We start from the raw sequence: 23,499 nt of genomic DNA on the forward strand, positions 1-23,499 counted from the left end.
CTTTAAGTACTGTGTTAGTGACATTCCATAAATTTTGATATGCTGTGTTTTCATTTTCATTAGGTTCAAAATACTTTTAAATTTACCTTTGATTTTTTCCTTTGACTTGTGATGTATTAGCCAGGGTTCTCCAGAGAAACAGAACATATGTATGTGTGTATATATATATATACACACACACACACATATGTGTGTATGTGTGTGTGTGTGTGTGTGTGTGTGTGTGTATACTTATATATATGGAGAGTTATTATAGGAATTGACTCATGCAGTTACAGAGGCCAAAAAGTCCCACAATTTGCCACTTGCAAGCTGGAGAACTAGGAAAACTGGTGGTATAATTTGGTCTGAGTCTAAAGACCTGAGAACAAGGGGAGCCAATGGTGTAACTCCTAGTCTGAGACTGAAGGCCTGAGATCCAGGGGTGGGGGATAAGAAAGGGGCCCCCACTGATGTAAGTCTTGGAGTCCACAGGCTTAGAACTAGAAGCCCCAATGTCTCAGGAAAAGATGAATGTCACAGCTTAATAAAAGAGACAGAGAGATCACTCTTCCTCTGCCTTTTTGTTCTATAAGATGAGCCCTCATTGGATTTAAATGATGCCTGCCCTCATTGGTGGGGGCCATCTCCTTTACTCAGTCTACTGATTCAAATACTAGTGTTTTCCGGAGACACTCTCACAGACACACCCAGAAATAATGTTTAACCAGCTGTCTGGGCATCCCATAGCCTGGACAGTTGACACAGAAAATTAACCATCACACATGGGTTATTTAGAAGTGTGCTATTTTGTTTCTGACTATTTGAGAATTTTCCGAAAATCTTCTTGCTATTTATTTCTAATTTAATTCCACTGTTTTCAGAGAACATATTTTGTATGCCTTGAAACCTTTTAAATGTAATGAGACTTCATGATTTATGGCCCAGGATATGTCTATTTTGGTAAATGTTTCATGTGCACGTGAAAAAATGTGAATTTTGCTGTTAAGTGGAGTGGCCTATTGTCTGTTACATCAAGTCTTTTCCCTCTAGTTTCCTCCCTAGAGAAAATGACTGTTAACAGTTTTTTTTGCATCCTTCCAGAAATTTCCTATGCAAATATAGGTATTAAACTATACTTATATTGAAAAAAAACTCCAGGATCATATCATGCACATAGTTCTGCCACTATCATAGTTTTTCACATATCACAATAGCGCAAAGAGAGATCCATATTAGTGAAGATATAACTAGCTTACTTATTCTTTTTAACAGATGTATAGTGTGCCAGTGGTGGATACGCCATCATTTATTTAACCTGACTCCTATTAATGGATATTTACGTTGTTTTCAGTCTTTTGCTATGGCAATGCTCAAAAAATATTCTTTTAATTTAAGTCTTTGTACCTATGTGGGAATTTATCTTTAGGATAAGTTTCTAGAAGTAGAATAACTGGGTTAAAGAGTACATGCATTTTCAATTTTGTTAGATGCTGCCAAATTGCATGAAAGAACCTTGCAAGTTTCTTCTTGAGAGATTAAAAAAAATTCCTCCTTCTATTGACTGAGGGAGAAGATCTAAGAAATTTAAAATATACTACAACTTCTTTTTAGATAATTTGTAACATACTTAAAAGCTTAAAAAGAAAAAAGTCCTCAAGCAACCACTACTGATTTGTCTTTTCTCTTGAGTAACGTCAGATGTTCAGATTTTGCCCTCTCCATCAGCGAACTGCCCTGCAATCATCTGCAAATTGTTGGGGCTTAATGTAACTGTTAATGCATGTCGATGCAGATGGTGCTGTGGCAGGGCTGGGGGCCAGGGAGGAGAAGAGCATTAGGATACCATATCCGGGCAACGCAAAGAGTGAGCATGATCTGTCGGTAAGATATAAACCTCTTGAGCCTCTGGAATTTGGAACCAACCACTCAAGCAGATCCTGGATAATTTCAAAAGTGGAGTTTTTATGGGAAATTTTAAGAGAGTGCATAAGCGTGTGCCTATGTGCGTGGGCAAACGAGTATGCTTAAATGCCGTTCCTTTATAACGGACACTGGGGAGAAGAGGCAAGAGACCTCGGTTATAGCTGACAATTATTTATGTCACTAGATTTTATGTGAGCTTGTTAGACACACAGTAAAAACCATCTCAACCACTTATTGTTGAACCTTAGACCAGGGGATAGATGAAGAACAGGGGGAAACAATAAAGAAAACTTTCAACGACACAAAATGAGCCTTTATGCTCACTCCTGATGGGGAACGAAAACGACCTTCCCACACGACCCAAATTCCCGGGAAGTAAGTCTTTGGAATCCAGTTCACCATCAAATTATAGATAGATAGTAGCGTCTATTGGAAGATTTCCTGCTTATATTTCATTTCTGAAACCAGTGTGTCGAGGCCACATTGTGAAAAGCAGGATGGGCAAAGATAATTCAGGATTATGACAAAGAAAAGTTTGTTACACTTCAAACTCTTCCAAGGAAGCAATTTGGAAATTGGAATGTGGGTATTAGGCATTTATTCTATACTCTGGGATGAGGTCACAATGACCAAAATCAATGCTCAAACCCTAAACGTCCTTCAAAGTTGACTTAAAAATGCTTGGCCACATTGTCTCCATTTGTCACCAAACCAATATTATCTAACTCACCCCAACTGATGGAAAATACAAGGGCTAAAAGCAACAGCTGCACCAAGAACTTCAGGAACGAAGAGGTGAGTCTTCACTATTGTTCTTCCTCTAGCCATCAACCAATAAATATTTATTGAATGAACATTCACAAACCATCATGCTCGTTCAGCTTCTACAAAGCCCCAGAAACAGGAGGTTTCAGAAAAGAAGAATAAAATGCAATGATATCTACTATCATTGGATGTTCTAATTTATGGCTGTCATGTTATTTAGTGGTGACGAGCCTAAATCATCTCATAAAAGAGAAGACATGTGCATAGCAGATTTACGGAACGAATGAATGAATCCGTAGGCTGGCGAGTTAGTCGCACAGTGATGTACATCACCAAGGGGCCTGGATGTGGAGTCGTGTGTACCCTGTCTGAACGGGGCAGACATTACTCAGCTCCAGACAAGCATTGTGACTTAATAATGTGGACCTAGGGTGACCAGATCGTCTTTCAAGAGAAGGCAGACATTAGAATTTTTAGGTAAAAATCTGTAACTTTTAAACATGGGTGCAATTAAATACACACACACACACACTCACACACACACACACTCACACACACACACACTCACACACACACACACTCACACACACACACACTCACACACACACACACTCACACACACACACACACACACACACACACACACGGAAAAGCCAACAAAAGATGAAGTTAGCTCTTGGGTGACCGGTTCATTACAACTGGGACCTATGTCCAGTCCATCCTTCATATAAGAGCTCAGACCACAGCCAGGAATGACCACATGACAGTGACTGTACTTACCACCAAGCGACTCAGAACTCTGGCTGGGGACGCCGTGAGGTTCCTCCTGCAGGACGTATGTGGACGTGGAGAGGGGAGAGGAGCAGATGCTGCCGGCCGGGACGTAAGGAGGGCTGTAGGACGAGCTGTAATACTGGGAGTACTGGCTCTGTGGGAAGCCGGGGTAGGAAGGATAGTCCTGGAGAGGGAAACCCACGAGGAAGGCTGTCAGGCTGATGTGGGTAAGGGGCCTCCCGGGCTGGGTCTGTTGTGTCTCCCCACTATTACAATAAAAGCTCTATGAGGGCTTTTATAAAAATAAAAGCTCTAGGGGCTCTTTATAGAATAAAAGCTCTAGGGGTCTTCCCTAGAAGCAGACCTCCAAGACGAGGATTCAAGTGCAAGTAGTGGATTTGGGGCGTGAAGGAGAGACCAGTTGGGGAGTAGGGAAGCGAGACAGCAAAGGGGAGAAGGGAAGGCAGCCAGCACAGGGGCTTCTCCAGTGGGAACTGGAGCTGAATTCTACCAGGGAGATGCTAGGGTGGTAGAAAACACATCTCAGAAAGATCTCTCCCAAGGGGCAAGGGAGCTGGGGTATTTATATACCAAGTCCAGCCAGTCTTTGCTTGAGAGCTGCTCCCAGGGAACACTTAATTCCCTGGCACTTCCTGCCTGCTGTATACATTGGTTCCAGAAAACACCCTTGGGCCCAGGGGTGCAGAGCCTGGCAGCTAGAGGTCAACAGGTGGACCCTGAGGGACATGCACGTGGCCCTGACAGCATCCGTCTTGGTCACGGCTGTGCTGGGCACGTATGGGCACTCAATAAATACTGGAAAAATTAGTGAACAAATGAATGAGTAATGAAGACCACATACACATACCCCGGAGACTAGGTGACATTTTAGGTTCACGGTGGGGGAGGGGGTGTTGTGCAAACACAGTAGTGCCTACACAGCATTAGGGATCCAGAATCTCCTGTGAGGGAGTCCTGGAGATGAAATCGAAGAATGCCAATCTTCTTTATCAAGCTTTGCTTAAACCGACCAGATCGTCCAACTCCCCGACAACAGTCATTGTTTCAAATGTTCAGCCCCACCACAAAGCAGTGCTTCTCCACCCTGCAAGCAGCTCACGGAAGGTTCTTACAGGAAAGGTGCACCAATAGTGCACAGAGTTCCCGTCCACCTTTAGTGGGTTAATTCTTAATTCACTCTCTAAGTGAAACCAAGAGACTCAGACTATTAGCCAGCATCCATCCATCTTCACAGTGCTGACTAAATTCAATCTAACAAGGATTTATAAAGCTCCCACTCTGTCGGGCACTCGACACTGGGACGCAGAGGCGAAGAAGATATAATTTCACCCTGGAGAAGCTTGGGGTCTGGTGAAAGACCCCAGGTTATTGCATCCATCCATCCCAGATTCAACAGTCAATGGGTGTCTTAGACTCAGATCAAGATGGAACATATAACGCAGTCCATGTCATCTTGGAAATCTGCCAGCAATTCCAATTTCTCTGCCTCTACACTGTATCTTTCCAACGGCTGTTGGTACAGTCTGGCCCCTGTGTTCTCCAAATCCAGGGAATCAGAGACACGGTTTCTGGTAGGGCTCATAGGTACAAGGGGGCTCTCTGTGTACCTGGATTTAAGGGGACTACTTAAGGGTGGGGAGCTCTGCCTACCTGGTGCACAGTTCCAAAGCCAGCTGCGTTGGTCAGTCCATTTGCTCCTTGATAGATCCCTGCTGTGCCTGCAGGAAGGAGGGACAGATGAGGTTTTTTACAGTCAGAGAGGGACATGGAGGAGAAAGACGCAGCAGAAAGGTGGGGTCTTTGAGGTCCTCCGACAGGTTGGGATGCAACCTGTGACTCTGGCAACCTCTCTGAACCTCAGTTCTCTCAACGAATTAATGAACAACGTGAATAATATTTTAATTAATAATAAATTAATAATATTAATGAATAAAATATAAATAACACCTTCAAAGGATTCTGGTGAGAAATAAATGAGAGTGTACCCAACACAGTTTCTGGTACTCGATAATTATGTTTTAAAACTTATTTATTTAAAAAAATTGTAAATGTACATAACATGAAATTTACCCTTTTAACCATTTTTTAAAAAAACTGAAGTATAGTTAATTTACAATGTTGTGTTAGTTTTAGGTGTACAGCAAAATGATTCGGTTATACATATATGTATCTATTCTTTTTCAGATTCTTTTCCATTATAGCTTATTACAAGATGTTGAATATAGTTCCCTGTGCTGTACAGTAGGACCTTGCTGTTTGTCTATTTTTTATCATTTTAACCACTTTTAAGTGTATTAAGTGGCATTAAGTACATTCACGACGTTGTGCAACCGTCACTACCATCCATCTCGAGAACCTTTTCCATCCGGCAAAACTAGAACCATGTGCCCATTAAACAGTAAGTCCCATTTTACCCCCTCCCCTCAGCCCCTAGCAACCACCATTCTACTTGCTGTCTCTATGAATCTGGCTACCCTAGGGAACTCATATAAGTGGAGTCATACAGTATCGATCCTTTTGTGACTGGCTTATTTTACTTTGTATAACGTCTTCAAGGTTCATCCATGTTACAGCACGTGTCAGAATTTCCCTCCTTTTTAAGGCTGAATAGTATTTCATAGTGTATATACATCCCATTTTTATCCATTCATCTGCTGATGGCCACTGGTTTGCTCTTACCTTTTTGCTGTTGTGAATAATGTTGCCATGAACACAAGTATACAAATGTCTCTTTGAGACCCTGCTTTCAATTCTTTGGGGTATATACGCAGAAGTAGAATTGCTGGGTCATTTGGCAATTCTATTTTTAACTTTTTGAGGACCCGCCATACTGTTTTTCCACAGTGGTTGCATCATTTTACATTCCCACCAGCAGTGAGCAAGGGTTCTAATTTCTCCACATCCTTGCCAACACTTATTTTCTGTTTTTTTTAATTGTAGCCATTCTAAAGAATGTAAGGTGGTAATAATTATGTTTTGAATTAAATGAATGAGTGTAATGACTTCTCCTCGTTGAGCTTCAGTTGTCCCACCTGTAAAATGGGGATAAAAGTGATACTGCTCCTACTATGACTACTACTACTAGACGATGCTACTTAGTGAATGAATGAGTAAATGAATGAATGAGTGTGGTGTCATTTCAGGTAGGGTGGTCAGGGAAGACCTCTGAGATGACATTTGAGCTGAGCCAGGAATGATAAGAGGAAGCCAGTGATGGAAACATCCTGGGGGAAGAGCATTCACAGACACTGAGGTCAAAGACCCTGAGGTAGGGATTAGCTTGACAGGTTAAAGAAAGAGCAAAAGGGTCAATGGAGCAGGAGCCCGGAGAAAGAAGAGGGCGGTGACAGCAATAACAGCAGTGAGCTCGTGTGTCAGGGCTTCTCGTGGGGAAAGTGAGCGGAGAAAAAGGTTAAGTAGCGTGCTCAAGGCAACAGAGATAGTGAGTGACAGCCGCTGGGGCTGGAACCTGGGCAGTCTGGCTCAAGTCTGCGTTTCCAACGTGACTCTAGACTGTCATTGCTGCTTCTTTTTAGAACTGTTTTCTGGGATATAATACTATACCATTATATACTATACCATTTATATACTATACAATTCCTCCATGGTAAAAATGTCACTTTTTAAAGTAAATCGCTGTAATTGTGCAGCCATCACCACGATGCCGTTTTAGAACATTTCCATCACCCCCAAAGTGCCCTCTGCCTGTCTGTAGTCAACCCCCACTCCCAGCCCCAGCCTCAGGCAGCAGTTCACCTGTTGCTTATTCTAGAGTTTGCCTTTTCTAGATATTTCTTAGAAACAGGATCATTACAACATATATTTGTGTCTGGCCTCTTTCCCTTAGCATCGTGCTTTAGAAGTTCATCCGTGTTGTAATATACATTCGTAATTTATTCCTTTTTATTGCTGAACAGTATTCCATGCTATGGATGGACCACATCCCATTTTTGGCTCTTATGGATAATGCTGCTATAATTATTTGCATACAAGTCATGTGTGGATATATGTTTCCATTTCTCTTGGGAGCATCCCTAGGAGTAAGATTGTGGAGTCACGTGGTAAGAGTCTATTTCACTTTTTAAGAAATGGCCAAACTAAAAAAAAAAACCCAAAACACAAAAAAACAAAACCCCAAAAAACCCCAAACAAACAAAAAAGGGAATTCCCTGGCAGTCCAGTGGTTAGGACTCCGCACTTTCACTGCTGAGGGCCCAGGTTCAATCCCCAGTCAGGGAAATAAGATCTTACAAGCTGCGTGGCACAGCCAAAAAAAAAAAAAAAAAAAAATGGCCAAACTGTCTTCCAACGTGTCAGTGCCCTTCTCCATTCCTACCAGCAATGTGTGTTTTATATTCCCACCAGCAATGGAAGAGAGTTCCAGTTTTCCAGCACTTGGTATGTTCAGTCTTTGTGACTGTAGCCATTCTAGTAGGTATCTCATTTTGGCTTTCAGTAGCGTTTCTCTAATGAATAACCATGTTGGGCATCTTTTCATGTGTTTATCAGTTATGCCTCTTCTTTGATGAAGGTCCACTCAAATCTTTTTCCCACTTAAAAAAAAGTTGGGCTTCTCCTCTTAACAGTGAATTGTAAGAGTTCCTTATATGTTCTGGAAACAAGTTCTTTATCAGACATACAATTTACAAATATTATCTCCCAGTCTGTAGCTTGTCTTTTCATTTTCTTAATGGTGTCTGTTGAAAAGCAAAGCAAAAGTTTTAGTTACCAATTTTTTATCATGAATCTTGCTTTTGCTGCCTAACCCAAGGTCATAAAGATTCTTTCTTATGTTTTCTTCTAGAAATTTTATAGTTTTGGGTCTTACATTTAGGTCTATGATATAATGTAAGTTAATTTTTGTGTACAGTGTGAGGTAAGGGTCTAAATTAATCTTTTTGCACATGGCTATCCAGTTGTTCCAACACAACCGTAAAAATTTATCCTTTCCCTCACTGAATTACTTGAAACCTTTATCAAAAATTAATTGACAATATACAGAATTGATAAACAACAAGGCCCTACTGTACAGCACAGGGAACTATATTCAACATCCTGTGATAAACCATAATGGAAAAGAATATGAAAAATAATATGTATATACATAACTGAGTCACTTTGCTATACAGCAGAAATTAACACAACATTGTAAATCAACTATACTTCAATAAAATTTTTAAAAGTTAATTGACAATAGATGTGAGAGTTTATCTCTGGACTCTATTCTTTTCCACTGAGATATCTATCCTATACGAATTCCATCCTGTCTTTTTAAAAAATTTTTATTTTATATTGGAGCACAGTTGATTAACAATGTTGTGTTACTTTCCGGTGTACAGCAAAGTGATTCAGTTATACATATACACGTATCTATTTTTTTCAAATTCTTTTCCCACTTAAGGGGGAACAGAATAATAACTTAGGTTATTACAGAATATTGAGCAGAGTTCCCTGTGCTACACAGTAGGTCCTTAATCCTGTCTTGATTACTGTAGCTTTATAGCAAGTTTTGAAACCAGCTAGTGTAAGTTCTCTAACTTTGTTTTTCTTTTCCAAGATTGCTTGGGTAAATAAAGTCTCTTCTCCAAGAGGTTATACCAGTAACTCAATATACTAGGTTCATAACGGTTTGCTATTAAATTTTAGGAATTACTTTTTCCAATGTGTTTTATAATTATAGAAAACATTGAAATGGTTCTAAAGTCAAATTGACAAAATAAACTAACCATATCCTTATCCAGAGGTGAGGGGGATTATGTCCTGGGCACTGGGAAGGCAGCGGAGAGGTAAGCTGCCAGTAAGTGCTTTCACTGGGAGCCTGGGGGGCACAGGGAAGGGTTCCGAAATGCCAGCTGGTGAGGGGTGGAGCCAGGGAAGGCTTTCTGGAGGAAATGACGTCTAAACTAATCTCTGGAGGATGAGTAGGAGTGAGCCAGGTGAAGAGAGCAAGAACCAGGAACGCGGCCACACCTGGGCAGCCCCTCCTGATCTCCATTACGTGCGTAACAGAGAAGAGCAAAATCTGACTCCATGTTGGATCTGTTTCTTTTACTGTAACCTTTGCTTTTCGTTGCTTTTGTTATTATAATCTGCCTCAGGGAACCCTGCCCCTCTGCCTGAATACTAAACTAAAGGGTCTTTGTTCGGCTCATAGGGAGACAATCTGACCCTGCCCACCTGTGGATGGCTGCAGAAAAGAAGAAATTAACACATCCCCTCGCCAATACCGGCCAAGCCAGGAGATATTTTGCAAGACTAATGGCCTTTTTACTTTACTTTCTCACCTCCTCCCCGCTCTCTCTGTTCTATGAAAGAAACTGGCATCCAGACCGCAATCAGATGGTTTTTGGGGACACTAGTCCGCCATCTTCTCCGTCTGCCGGCTTTCCGAATAAAGTCGCTACTCCTTGCCTCAACGCCTTGTCTCCCGATTTACTGGTCTGTCGTGTGGCGAGCAGAGTGAGCTTGGACTTGGTAACACACGGAGGCCTATCTAAGACATAGAAATCAGAGAATCTGTCCACACTAGTATGGCATGATGTGCTGGAATCCCATTCGTTCCTCAATGGCCTGTCCAGACACCACATCTGGCAGAAAGTCTAGGCCACCCTATTCCATTCAAGGTCATTTTTGGGGTCCTGGTTACCATGGCAACTCTACCTGCTAAATCATAGGAACATGCCTGTCTTAGGAAGTCACTTCTGGATGCAGTGTTTTCTCTCCTGATTTCTCTTTTCTTTTATGGCAACCTTCTGAATAACGATATAAGGCAGGTTTGGAAATAAACAGGCCACAGTCTTGTCCCTTGGTATTCTTTCTCCAAAATGGCCTCTTGTTTGTTTTCACTTTATGACCCAGGGGCATGAGAAGAATGGACAGCTGGACAAACTGCAGGGTGCTGAGGGCAGTCCCAGAACCCCTGCAGTGAGAGAGCCCTCCCATGCCAGAGAGGACACTGAGGAAGGGGGCACGTGGTCCCAGAAATCTCGTGCCACGCATGTGGTTTGCAAATGGACCCACCTGGAGCTGCAATGTTAAACGCTGACCTCTTGCCTCCATCAGCCTGGTGGAAGGCCTGGTGAGGGCTGGGGAAGGCAAGGGCGAGATGAGGAAAATATCCTCTCTTAAGGTGATGATGGTGGCAGCTCCTGCTAGGGGCCCCTCCAAAATCCATTCATTCCTTCTCTCTCATATTAATAGAATCTCTGCTTTCAACCTGCACACATGGCCAATTAGAATAAGCACTACATTTCCCAGCTTCCCTTGTGGCTGGTGTGGCTATGTGATGAGTTCTAGAGAAGGGAAGAGGGATAAGTAATGTGTGTGCAACTTCCTGGTTGTGCCCTTAAAGGGAAGAGGCAGGTTCTTCCTTTCCTGGGAGTGGAGCTATCTTGGACCACAGAGCTGAGCAACTAGACATAGGAGCTTGGACCCCTGCCACATTTGCAGACCAGAACCATCACATCAGTTTGGACTTTTAGGTGAGAAAGAAATGCCCTTCTTTCTTATTGAAGACATTGTAATTTTGTGTGTCATATCAGCATTTTCTTTGGTTGACTGGTTTTCTTGGGTTTTAAGTAAAAGTAGACTTTCACTGCCTGGCTCAGTAAAACAATTTTTTAAAAAGAAATATTTGTTTTTTTCATTTTTTTTTTCTTTAAAATATTTATTTATTTATTGGGCTGTGTTGGGTCTTAGTTGTGGCATGCAGGATCTTTGTTGTGGCATGCGGGATCTTTGTTACGGCGCAGTCTTCTCTTTAGTTGTGGTGCAGGGGCTCCAGAGCGTGCGGGCTCAGCAGCTGTGGTGTGTAGGCTCTAGAGCTCATGGGCTTAGTTGCCCCGCAGCAAGTGGGATCTTAGTTCCCCAACCAGGGATAGAACCTGCGTCCCCTGCATTGGAAAGCAGATTCTTAACCACTGGACCACTAGGGAAGTCCCTCAGTAAAATGATTTTTAAGTGGATGGTCATTCATTCATTCAACAATCATTTCCAAGTGATGTACCAAATATTACTGTGTCAGGCACTTTTCTAGTACAATAAGCAAGGGTTGACACGTTCGGAGAGGACAGACAGAACACCGCTGAGTGAAGAGATACACAAGGAGTTGAGATAATTCCAGACAGATCAAAACACAGTGATGCATGAGTGCAGCCTTACTGAAATGTGGACTGAGGACTGGGGCCTGCCCAGAAGCTGGTAATTACCAGCTGGTGATGAGATAAATACAAAAATTGAGAGCCAGTGTGTAGAACTGTCTGCTGAATCTGATAATAAAAAATCAGGGCTTATAATTTGCATCTTTAAGTTCTATTGTTTCTCAATCTTTTTTTCATTATTGCCACTCCTCTCCCCCCCATCCTTTTTAGATTCCTCCAATCTCCCCTCCCTCTATAAAATTTTAATATTACAGATATACTACATATCTGTTTATATCTTATACTTTACTATGTTTATCTTAATATATATTTAATACTTAATATATATTTATATTTAAATACTTATATATAGGTGTGCTTAACACAAAAAGAGGAAGATGTTTTTGCCGCTCTGAGAACCAATTTTTGTCACCTTTGGGTCCTAACTTCCCCATCGAGAATGGATGTTCTAGTGATTCATTTTTATTGTGTTTTACACTAAATTAAGGAAAAAACCCTGGTCCTTCACCCCAGAGAGTATGTGAAGTACTGGGTGATACAGCACCTGGAGGTGGCACTCTGTATCAAGTAAAGACATTCCCAGAATTGGATGCTGTTATATATAGTGACCTGTTTAATGCTGCTGTTCACCCTCCACGGTAGAAATTGTTATTCAGTTTATAGAAACTCAGTGTTGGAAGAGTTCCATGGCTTGCCCAACCACATCTGAGCTGAAAACTGCTGCTCCTTCACATCTACTAGGTTGACCATAAAAAACCCCCCAAAACACAAAGCAGAAAATAACAAGAGTTGGCCAGGTTGTGAAGAAATTTGAAGCCTCGTACATTATTGGTGGGAATATAAAATGGTGAAGCCACTGTGGAAAAGTCTGAAGATGCCTCACACAGTTAAACATAGAATTACTATATGATCCAGCAATTCCACTCCTGGGTATGTGCCCCAAAGAACTGAAAACAGGTGTTCAAACAAAAACTTGTTCTACTTGTTCTATTCTCAATTGCCAAAAGGTGGAAACAACCCAATGTCCATCAACTGATGAAAGAATAAACAAAATGTGGCATATCTATTCAATGGAATATTATTTGGCTATAAAAAGGAATGAAGTACATGCTAAAACATGGATGAATCTCAAAAACATTATGCTAAGTGGAAGAAGCCATACACCAAAGGCCACATATCCTACGATCCGATTTATATGAAATGTTCAGAAGAGGCAAATCCATCGATACAGAAAGTAGATTACTGGTTGCCAGCGGCTTGTGGGGAAGGGGGAACTGGGATTGAGAGCTTCATGGGTATGGGGTTTCCTTTTGGGGTGAGGAAATGTCTTGGAATTAGATAGAGGTGGTGGTTACCCAACATTGTGAATGCACTAACCACCACTGAACTGTATGCTTTAAAATGGTCAATGGTTTAATTCTAAGTTCTGTGAATTTTATCTCAGTTAAAGACAAAACAAAACTGCTGCTTCTGCTACCTCCCAATATTGTCTCTACAGCCCATCTCCCAGGCAGCAGTAAAGGAAGGAAGGGTACAGAGGGGCCCAGAAACATGATGACACCCGCCTCGGCCACAGCCCTGGACACTCCCCACCTCGAGCCCTGAGAGAAGAGGTGATATCTGAGTCTCATTCCTTCCACCCACCCCGATTTCAGGGAGAAATTCTTGTCCCTACCCTCCTTGGGACCAACCTCGTGTTCCCTTTTCACGTTTTCTTTCCCTTTGTTGGCAGTATTATGGCTCCATCATAACCAGGCTGCCAAGATTCTCCGCAGAAGGTTCTTCTGAACGAAGGTCAGACAAGCTGGTCCCACCCCCCAGGCAACTCGCACCACTTTCTTTTTTTTTTTTTTTTTCCCTGCACCACTTTCTGAGATCACCAGACAGCTCTCGCACGCAGGGGCCGCTTACAATATGGGTGAGATCTGGGATCTTTCAAATGTTGTCAGTTCAAAGAGATCCGTCCTTCCTTTATTACAGCTGTCAAGAGGAGAACCGGGTTCCCTTAATTACACTCTGTGTAAATTGGGAAGCGAACATGTTTATGGTGTGATTCTTACACACGATACTGAGCCTTCTTGCTTGCCCAAATTAACTGCATAAAAGAGCTGGTGCCTGCCTGTGATACGGGAGACCTACCCGCAATGTATCGAGAGGGCACTTCGGAGCGGCCTGGGACATTCCAGAGCACATTCTACATGGTGGATTAGGCAATTGGAAATCATATCTACAGGGATATGTTTAATGGAGAGATACAAAAGAAAATGAGGAGAGGTGTGAACTTTCTGCGTGTTTCTCCTCAACTTTCGCACTGAGAAACCGCTCCTGAGGTGTGTCTGACGTGGATGCTTTAATTCCACTCTTCCTTCCTCCACCGGGTAGCTCTCACCATTATATCACAAGGGAGAGGTGGAAAGCAAATCCGGGTTCAGAGGGGGAAGGCAAGCGTGTCAGGGCCACGCTCTGATACACTTTGGGACTTCTCCTCCCAGATGGTCACACCAAGGTCATGGACCCTGACACTGGATGCACAGCATGGGCAGAAGAAGAAGAAAGATGTAGCAGAAATGAGTTATCTCGGCTCTTCTGATCCAACGTGTAGGCTCCAGAGTCTGGGAGGATTTGACATGCAGGCTAAGGCTTCTTGAACTCTCTGTAAAGGACTGATTTTTAAATGCCTAACCTTTTGGGGAAGAAGATGTGACAATTCATGGTGTGATTCGACAGCTCCAAAACTGCTCTACACCCTGTGCTAGGAGATGAGTCTACGAACACGTGCTTGAATGCTGGGGCAATAGCGAATCACTGTGAAAGTTTCTCACTCCAGTCCCGTATTTATGTTATTACAGGCCAGCAAGTCTGTGGACTGACCCCACTTGGCAGGCCAACTAAGAATGAGGTTGAGGTAGGTAAGAAATAGAAGGAAAGAAGGCTTTTCTCCAGGTGTGGGGCGGAGGGGGGAGGGGGATGCAATTCTCCTGGTTAGAGAAACAGGGCAGAGCGAGAGGGAAGGGAAAAGAGTGAGTGGAACAGGAGAATGAGGATGAGTGGGAGTCGTGGGGCAGAGGGATTCTATTCTCTGCACCCGCCTACAGCTGCTGAGAAAGCAGCGAGACCCCCAAATCAGAAGTGGCTGTGTGTGCTGAGTTGAAGGTCGGCAGCACTCAAAGCCTTACAGGCCCAGCAGGGTAAGGAGGCCAGAGGAGCTGGTGCAGACACAGTGAAAAATGGTGACTGACCTACAGTTTTGGTGTCGGGGAACAAGAGGGGGTGGTGTGGACTGTGGCCAACTGGAATGCACAGTTTCCATCTAAGAGGGTAGCAGTTTGTGGCAGATGCCATTTGGTTCCCCAGGAAGCACTCCCAATTCCTTTCTGCCTGGCAGCTTCAGGACGGCTATGAAATCTAGCTCTGGCCAAGGGGGCTTCTGGGAGAGACTTTTCTTTTGTTCCTCTGCTGGATCCTCCCCTGGATTATGTGAGGATGTAACGTTTGGAGTTACAGCAGCCATCTTGGAACAGGAGGTCACAAACATAAAAGCAAAAAGCCCACATGCTAAAACAGAAGGAGTAAAAGGATGAAAAGAACTTGGTCCTTGAAGATAAAATTGAGCTGACAAACAACCTTGGGGGTCTAGACTTGTTAAATACACTGTAAGTACCATTATGGTTTAAGCTGGTGGGAGTTGGGCTTTTTGTTCCTTGCAGCCCAAAGCATTCCTAACTGATACAATACTACTTAACTCCCGCTGACCCTTGTCACCTAGAAATGTGAGTCGAATGTAGCCAGGGCTTCTTATTTTTCCAAACAAATCAGAAATCTGGATTTGTATATAAAATATCCCAATTTTCAAATGTAGGCAACAAAGTAGTTGGACAAAACAAAAACAAAACAAAATAAAACAAACAAAAACATGATTGCAGGGTGGGTGAGGCCTACGGGTTTTCAGTTTGTGATCTCTGGTCTAGGAAGACAGAGCAATAAAAGATTCCTGTGCCCACGATGTGGCAAAGACACAAGGCTGAAGAGCCCCAGACCCAAAAGGGCCACATGGACCAAGACAGTGGACGATCCAGCAGCAGCCTGGGCCCCAGTGATGGAAGACGGGATGGGACCCTGCTCCCACAACACACTGGCACTAGGTAAGATTCTGGAACCATGGTCAAAATTCTGGAGAGTTTGGGGAAAGCCCTGAAACACTAAGATAAAACGTTCTTACCAGCCCAGGGGAATGGTGGCTCAAAATACAAATCCTGTTGACATGCTGAAAATAAAGTCAGTTCTATTTTTTAAGCCCCTTAAGCTCGCAGACTGAGATTCATACCCGCTATACAAGGGACCGAGGAATTCTTTATGTCCCTGGAACCATGCCTCCACCAACGTCAGAGAACCTGTGTGGACAGCATCCTCTTTTGCCATCCTGCAAAAGGTCAGGTGCTGATGAGCTCATTCAAGTTCGTCGCACCTTTTCCTCATGAGTGCACCCAAGATCTCTCTTTTTAAAAATTTGTTTCCGGCCACTCTCTGTCACTCCACAGGTGTGTGTTTGTGCATATCCTTTTGTTTCTGTGTTCTTGCGAAAAGTGCACTAGTGTTTTGTGGTCAGGTATAATTTCTGTAAATTCTGTGTGTTGCATTTCTCAGTTTTTTTCACCCAGCGTTAGGTTCTTACCTTTGTGACTGTGGGTACATCTTGCCTGTCGTGCTGGCAGCTGCCCAGCCTTCCCTCGTGCGCTTTCTCCATATCTCTCCTGCTCCCTCCTCCATCCGAGAGAGGACCTGGGATACCTTCATCTCCGCCCACCACAAACAAGGCTGCTGTGAACATCCTTGGACCTCTTCCCTCGTGGCCTGTGTGTGCGTTTACTCGGGATGTATCCCCATGAGTGGGACTGCTGGGTCCCAAGGTCAAACAGAACAGAGTTTCCCTAAGGGCTGAGTGAGTGCTCTCGGCGCAGCTGCCCGGTGCATCTTCCCACCGGCAGTGGCGTCGGGTCCCCTACCCCCGCATCCCCACCAGCAGTTGGCATCATCACACTTGCTAATCTTTGCTGTCCTACTAGGACCAACATGTTATCTCATTTACTGCCTTAATTCCCATTTCTCTGATTACTGGTGACTCCGCACATCCCTTCTTGCGCTTGTTGCCTTCTGGATTTCCTTTTTAAGGAGATGGTGACAGTCACCAATGAAAACCTCTCCTCCCTCTCCTGGGCCAAGCTCAGCTTTAACTTAATCTAAGCCCTTAGAAACTTCAGTTACTGACGTTAGCAGCTGGACTAATAATAATAATGGCCTCCATTTACTGAGCATTTATGACCTTCCCCAGGGCTGGTCATTTTACATGCATTATCTTTAAAAATTTCCATCACAACCCTAAGAAGGAGGTCCTATTAGGAAGTGACAGAGCAGGGTTCAAGACCAGGTCAGCCTGACTCCAAAGCCCAGGCTCCCAGCCTGTGTGCAGCCCCGCCTTCCAAGCAGCTGTGGAAATAGCACAGGTCGCTGCCATCCTGATTTCACTGGCACCCATAGGTCTGACATGCCATCCCAAGCAAAGGAACAGGAGGTCACCATTATCTCACGGATAATCCCAATGAACAAGCATCCCCTCATCAACATTACTTGCTTTGGAATCCATCTTACAATTTCTTTCCCTACAACAAAGGGACCTACTCGACTAGGTCCGCAGTGACACTCAAAAACAGGTACCTGTTCAGCAATTAAGTCTGACTGCTGCCACTATTCAAATAAAGTTGAAGAAAACATAGCAGGGGGCTTCTCTGGTGGCGCAGTGGTTGGGAGTCCGCCTGCCGATGCAGGGGACGCGGGTTCGTGCCCCAGTCTGGGAAGATCCCACATGCCGCGGAGCGGCTGGGCCCGTGAGCCATGGCCGCTGAGCCTGCGCGTCCGGAGCCTGTGCTCCGCAACGGGAGAGGCCACAACGGTGAGAGGCCCGCGTACCGCAAAAACAACAACAACAACAAAAAAACCCAAAACAAACAAACAAACAAAAAACATACCAGGACTGCAAGTGAAAAAGGTCTGGATATGCAATTGGGGGAGGGGGGTGATATAAAAAGTCGTCAGCAGATAATGTATAACAGAGAAGAACCACAAGTAGAGAGAGGTGAGCCCGTGGCAAAACCCCACCCACTCAAGTACCCCAGCCATGGCCCAGGTTCCAAAAAGGGACAAAGCACAGCTCTTCATAGGTCGATTTTCTGCTTCTTTTCTTTACCCAGAATCCAAAGTGGTGAAGGCAAAGACCTGGCAAGCCCTGGCCCCGCCCTTTACCTACTGTGTTCACGCATCCAGGCATTCATTCATTTATTCAATAAATATTTGCTCAGTGCCTCGTATGTGCCAAGATTTCTATCTTGAGAAAGAGCTGGGTCCCGTCTTCTTGGATCTAAGAGCCTGGAAGGGGTGGACGACAACAGCAAATCCATATGTAATTGATTATTTGCCCTGGTGACTATGGAAAAGTGGTTGAAATTTCTAAGCCTCAGTTTCCTCACCTGTAAAATGGAACTGAGCACAGTTTATCTGATTTATTATGAGGATTCTGTGAGATAAGGCTTATGAAAGGCAGAGCCCAGCACAGAGTAAGTGTTCAGTAAATGGTAGCTGGGATTACTACTCTCTGCATGTTCATAATCACCGCCGGAGGTATCAACAATGCTAGTATTTCACTGGTCCACCATTTAAAAAATATTCAGGGGAATGAAAACATCCAAGGAAAGTTAAAAAAACAAAACAAAACAATTTGGATAGGGCCGAACAGCAGATCCCAAATGAAAACAAAGGATTTTGGCGGGGGGGGACCCAGATCGAGCTCTCAGCTCTGAGACCCACACTTGATCCATATGCCAGGAAGGGAGGCTCCCATGTCCATCTTGCTGATGCCGAGTCGGCTAGCCCATTCTGCCATCTTAAAAAATCCAAACACGCCCCCAGCGCCTGTCCTCCTGCATCTTTGCTCCACATGGAGTCCAGCCCACATCTGTGTTTAATCAAATCAGTTGCTAAATGTCACAATGGCCTCATTCACAGGTAGCATAAAGCATATTTAACTGGTAATAAAACAATCCACATTCCTGAGAATGCCATTTCAGATAGGCTGTCCTGTCACTGCGTCTCTGCCACACGAGTCAAAATAATGCCGGAGCAGAGATGGGGGAGAAGGGGGCCAAGAAGGGTAATGATGCTATGAGGAGAAAGCAATCACATGCAGATCCACATGTGCCGGTGTGGGAAGATGTCCAACAGGCAGTGCTAGGTGACAAATGGCAAAAAGATGCAGAATCGTGAGGCTGTTCTGAGCACACACTAGACAAAAACGTTGATATTTGTTAATTTCAGTTACGTAGAAGACTGACAAAGCTGGAGGGCCTCTTAGAGGAGGTGGCAGTTGAGCAGAAGCTAAATGGATGAGAAAGAGCCAGCCACGTGAAGCGCTGGGGAAAGAGCACTCCGGGGTGGGGGCAAGAGCAAAATGTAAAGGCCCTGAGGTGGGAAGAACAAAAAGAAAGCCAGTGTGAGTGAAATGGAGAGGATTGGGGGGCAGTCTGCACGATGAGGTCAGGAAGGGTCTTCAGGGGCTGAATCAGGCTAGGCTTGGCAGGGGGTAGTTACAGCAAGGCACTGGCATTCATTTCTGACTGCAACGGGAAACCCCAGACGGGCTTTCACGCAGGGGAGTGGCCTGATCTGGTACAACACGGGAAAGGACTGACTGTGTGACTTCTACACTCAGTGTTGTGGAAACAGATCAGGGGGTCACAATGGATCCCAAGACCAAACGCATTATTCTTACTGCCAAGTATCTCTGGAGAGATTCTTGAGAACGGTAACCCCATAAAGATCAGAGATTCTGAAACACGTTATATTGTGGGAGAGAAATTGTCACAGATATCAAGTGCCTAGGGAAGGCACTAAGGTTAGACATGCCTTATATTTGCCCTGGCGGAAATTTGGCAGGAATGGAGTATGTGACCCAGCTTGGACCAATTAGTGCATCACATTCCCCTGAACACAATGATTGCTTTAGGGGAGTGCATATGAACTAAGCAGGTCCAAATGACAAGGAATCTCAAGATGTTGTACAGTAAAAAGGCTGGAGCTGCTGCAGCCACTTGGTCACCATGAGGGCACTTGGCATTTACATGACTGCCCTCCTCCAAAAAGAGATAACATACCCATTCTTCACTGACTAGGTATGTAAAAAATGTCTGTTGAAAGAAAAGATGAATGACTGAATCATCATCTTTGATGCTGTCCCCCTCTCATAGATCTAAATACCAACACTCATTTCTGTGAATAGGGCCTCTAGAATACCCTGCAAGGCTATCCATTTTTCTCCATCTTCACCACCACCACCTCCATGCCTCTATCATCTCTTTGCCCAGGGTATGCGTAGTTTCTTCATTGATTTTCCTGCATCCGCCCTGACCCTGGTTCAATTCCTTATCCTCAAAGCTGCTCTTTTCCAGATCAGTACAGCCTCCCTGGCTTCCCCTTGTATTTACAACCCTCCACCATGTCCACGGGCCTTCTGTGACCCACCACTTCTCTGACCTCACTGCGCTCCACCTTTCTGCCCTGTTGTGGGTTGAATTGTGTCCCCCGAAAAGACCGATTCAAGTCCTAGCCCCAGGACCTATGAATGTGACCTTATTTGGAAACAGGGTCTTTGCAAATGTAATCAAGCTAAGATGAGGTCATCCTGGATTAGGGTGGGCCCTGATCCAATGACTGGTGTCCTCATGAGAAGAGAGAAATTTGGACACAGACCTGCAGAGGGAATAAGGCCCTGTGAAGACAGAGGCAGAGACCGGAGTGATGAGTCTCCAATAAGCCAAGGAAGGCCAAGGACTGCTGGCCACCACCAGAAGCTGGGAGAGGGGCAAGGAACAGATTCTCCCTCAGAGCCTCCAGAAGGAACCAACCCTGCAAACACCTTGATATTGGACTTGTGGCCTCCAGAATCGTGAGGGAATACATTTCTGTTGTTTTAAACCACCCAGTTTGTGGCACTTTGTACTGCAACCCTAGCAAACCAGGATAGCCCCCTTGGCCTCTCTCCAGCCACCTGGCCATCTAGAACGTCATTTTAGGATGTCTGCGTTTGCTCCTCCCTCTACCTTCTCGTAGCCCAAATGTTACTGTGCACAGGGATCACCTAGAGATGCTGTTAAAAAGTAGATGAGGGGCTTCCCTGGTGGCGCGGTGGCTGAGAGTCCGCCTGCCGATGCAGGGGACGCGGGTTCGTGCCCCGGTCCGGGAAGATCCCACATGCCGCGGAGCGGCTGGGCCCGTGAGCCATGGCCGCTGAGCCTGCGCGTCCAGAGCCTGTGCTCCGCAACGGGAGAGGCCACAGCACTGAGAGGCCCGCGTACCGCAAAAAACAAACAAAAACAAAAACAAAAAAAAAGTAGATTAGGTAGGTTCCGGGTGAGACCTGAGATTTCTAACTCTCTTCCAGGTGAGGCCGATGTTACCAGACCAGGGACAACAGCTGGAAGCCCTGACCCCTCCCCATGGCTGGCTGCCTCCTCAGTCAGGTGCCAGTTCCGAAATGACATTCCGTGACCACGCCAGCTAGAGCAGTCCCCACCAACCTACCACTCCAGCCACACCTTACACATCACCCTGGTTTTGATTTTTTTCTTTCAGTAGCACTGACAGCCTCTGAAATCATCTTACGCTTTTAGACACACATTTATTGTTTATCTCATTCCCACTTGGGTGTAAGCTCCCTGAGTGCAGGGACTTTGTCTTTTATTCACTGTATCATGCTCGGTTTCTAGAGGAGTAGGTGGTATATGACAGGCTCGCTGGAAATAATTTTTGAAAAAAAAAGTCTGTTTTGTTTTTGGCACTATTTTTAGCTCCTAGCACCCTACGTGACACATTACAAACATTCAATAGTTATTTATTGAATGAATTTAAAAAGTGAATAAACTGACTGATAACCTTCTGATTACTGAGCATGTACTATGTGCCAGGAACTACGCTAGGTCCCTCACTGTGACTATCCTAGTTTATCCCCCTTCTGACAAGGAGAACAGAACAACGTAGGCTCTACGTGACCTCTTTTCAATCATTTCACCAATGTTTACTGAGCACCTATTATATGCCAGTCTACCCTAAGCACTAAGGACACAGCAACGGACAAGATGATGGAAACCACTGCCTCCGTGGAGCTGTCCTCCTAGTGAGGAGGGGCTGAAAGTGAATAAGTGTGCGAAAGAATATGTTAGATGGTGACAGGAGCTAGAGACAGCCAAAGCAAGGACGGGAACTAGGGAACGCTGGGGTACAGCGGGTGGTCAGGGAAGGCTCCGCATTTTAAGTAAAGACTTGCGGGAGGTGAGAGAGCCAAGCCCAGAGAGGTCAAGCTACTCACAGTTTATAACTCAAGAGATTATAAGTGGCAGAGCTGGGACTCAAACCCAGGACTGTCTGACTCTGGAGCCTGCTGTTCTCCACCTCAACGTTCTCCCACCTCCAACTTGCTGGAATTTCCATCACCCTGGAAGGTTCATTAATAGTTTTAGTGGGTGATTGATTCCACCTAGCTAAAAATTCCTTTCCCCCCTCTTCCTTCCAGTTGTACCTGTTACACAGGGTTTTGATTCCCTGACAGCAGATGGCCGCTGCTGGGCTGTTTTGATCATGTTTTGTGATGCCAGCCGCACGCGCTGTGGCCAGGCTTGCCATGGTGAAGCCCCGCAGAACGTGTGTTTATAAACCCCTGGCAGCCAGCACTCAGCAAGCAGGGGGAAGTCTGCTGGAGGCCAGGGGCTCGCCCTGGGGCAAACAGAGGCCAACATCTGGTTCGTGACAGGGTGGCCATCCAAAAGCCACAGTATGGCCTCTGGTCTAAAGTTTCCCGGCAGTAAAGACAACCTTCTCCAAATTGATACTTTTTCAAATAGAGAGGTCAAGTGCTCCCCAAAACGACCTCCCACGGCAATCCTTGAACGCCTCATAAGCTCACAAATCCTACATCTGTCCGACTTGACGGGGCAAAGAGCCTCATAAAACCGTGCATCCTTCTCAGGTACCCTTTACAGAAGTACTGGGTTTGCTTTCCCTGAATGCTCCGCTCCTCTGCTTACAAAGCTGCCTCTCTTAAGTGTTTACCGTTAGGAATAAGGTTCCTTCCGCAGACCTGTAAATTCCAAGTGGGTCCATCTAAGGTACCCCAGGAGGATGTGGGAATACCTTACGCGAAGGCCATAGCTTTCCTTAAGATGTCTCCCACTTTTAGATCAAAGCCGACTTGTCCTGGGTCCTAAGAGCCATAATTCACTCCTTGCCCTAAAACCTCACGTGGCTTTTAAAGATTTGATGGTCCAAGCAGCTGCGGACCTTGGCTTTCATCTCTGCTGGATTTATTTCCCCTTCTCTGGACAGCAATTCCAATCTTTGTAGCTTCAATTATTTCCAAAGTCCCAGAATCTGGGTGTCATTCTACCCCACTCCCGCCATCACTAGTGGGTGTTTTTAAGTCTGTCTTAAAACTCAAAAGGGCGTTCACACACACAAACCACACCCTACGTATTAGGTCAGCCCAAGGGATGGATAAGCCCTGCTGATGAGTCCCGCTGCATATTTTGTGTTTATTTTATATTTTCCCTTCTCTCTACAAAAGGAAAGCATTTAAACCAAAGGGTTATAGGTCATGGACTCTGCTGATCAAAGTTAACATCATGGCTAATAAGAAAGACTGATATCCTGTAGCCCTGATAAGATGCACTAAGGGTACAACGTCACGCGTGTGGTCTCCTTGTCCCAAATGCACAACAGCAATCTAACCCTGAGAAAACATTAGACAAACCCAATTGAGGGACATTTGACAAAAATG

General features: G+C 44.7%; 1 protein-coding gene across 3 annotated transcripts in view; it reads right to left on the reverse strand.

Moving 5' to 3' along the window:
- The window catches only part of EYA2 (EYA transcriptional coactivator and phosphatase 2), a 176,926-nt gene that overhangs the window by 87,530 nt on the left and 65,897 nt on the right, over window positions 1-23,499 (reverse strand). For 2 of the 3 annotated variants that reach the window (XM_024746874.1, XM_024746871.1), the window contains exons 5-6: window positions 5,116-5,183; window positions 3,451-3,628 (exon numbers count right to left, since the gene is read on the reverse strand). In XM_024746874.1, coding sequence (XP_024602642.1) covers window positions 3,451-3,628; window positions 5,116-5,183 — 246 coding nt within the window. The remainder of the gene's footprint in view (window positions 1-3,450; window positions 3,629-5,115; window positions 5,184-23,499) is intronic. The other variant, XM_024746873.1, reaches the window with a different exon arrangement.

This window comes from Neophocaena asiaeorientalis, unplaced genomic scaffold (genome assembly GCF_003031525.2).
Source record: "Neophocaena asiaeorientalis asiaeorientalis breed wild unplaced genomic scaffold, Neophocaena_asiaeorientalis_V1.1 scaffold132, whole genome shotgun sequence".
Taxonomy (NCBI): Eukaryota; Metazoa; Chordata; class Mammalia; order Artiodactyla; family Phocoenidae; genus Neophocaena; species Neophocaena asiaeorientalis.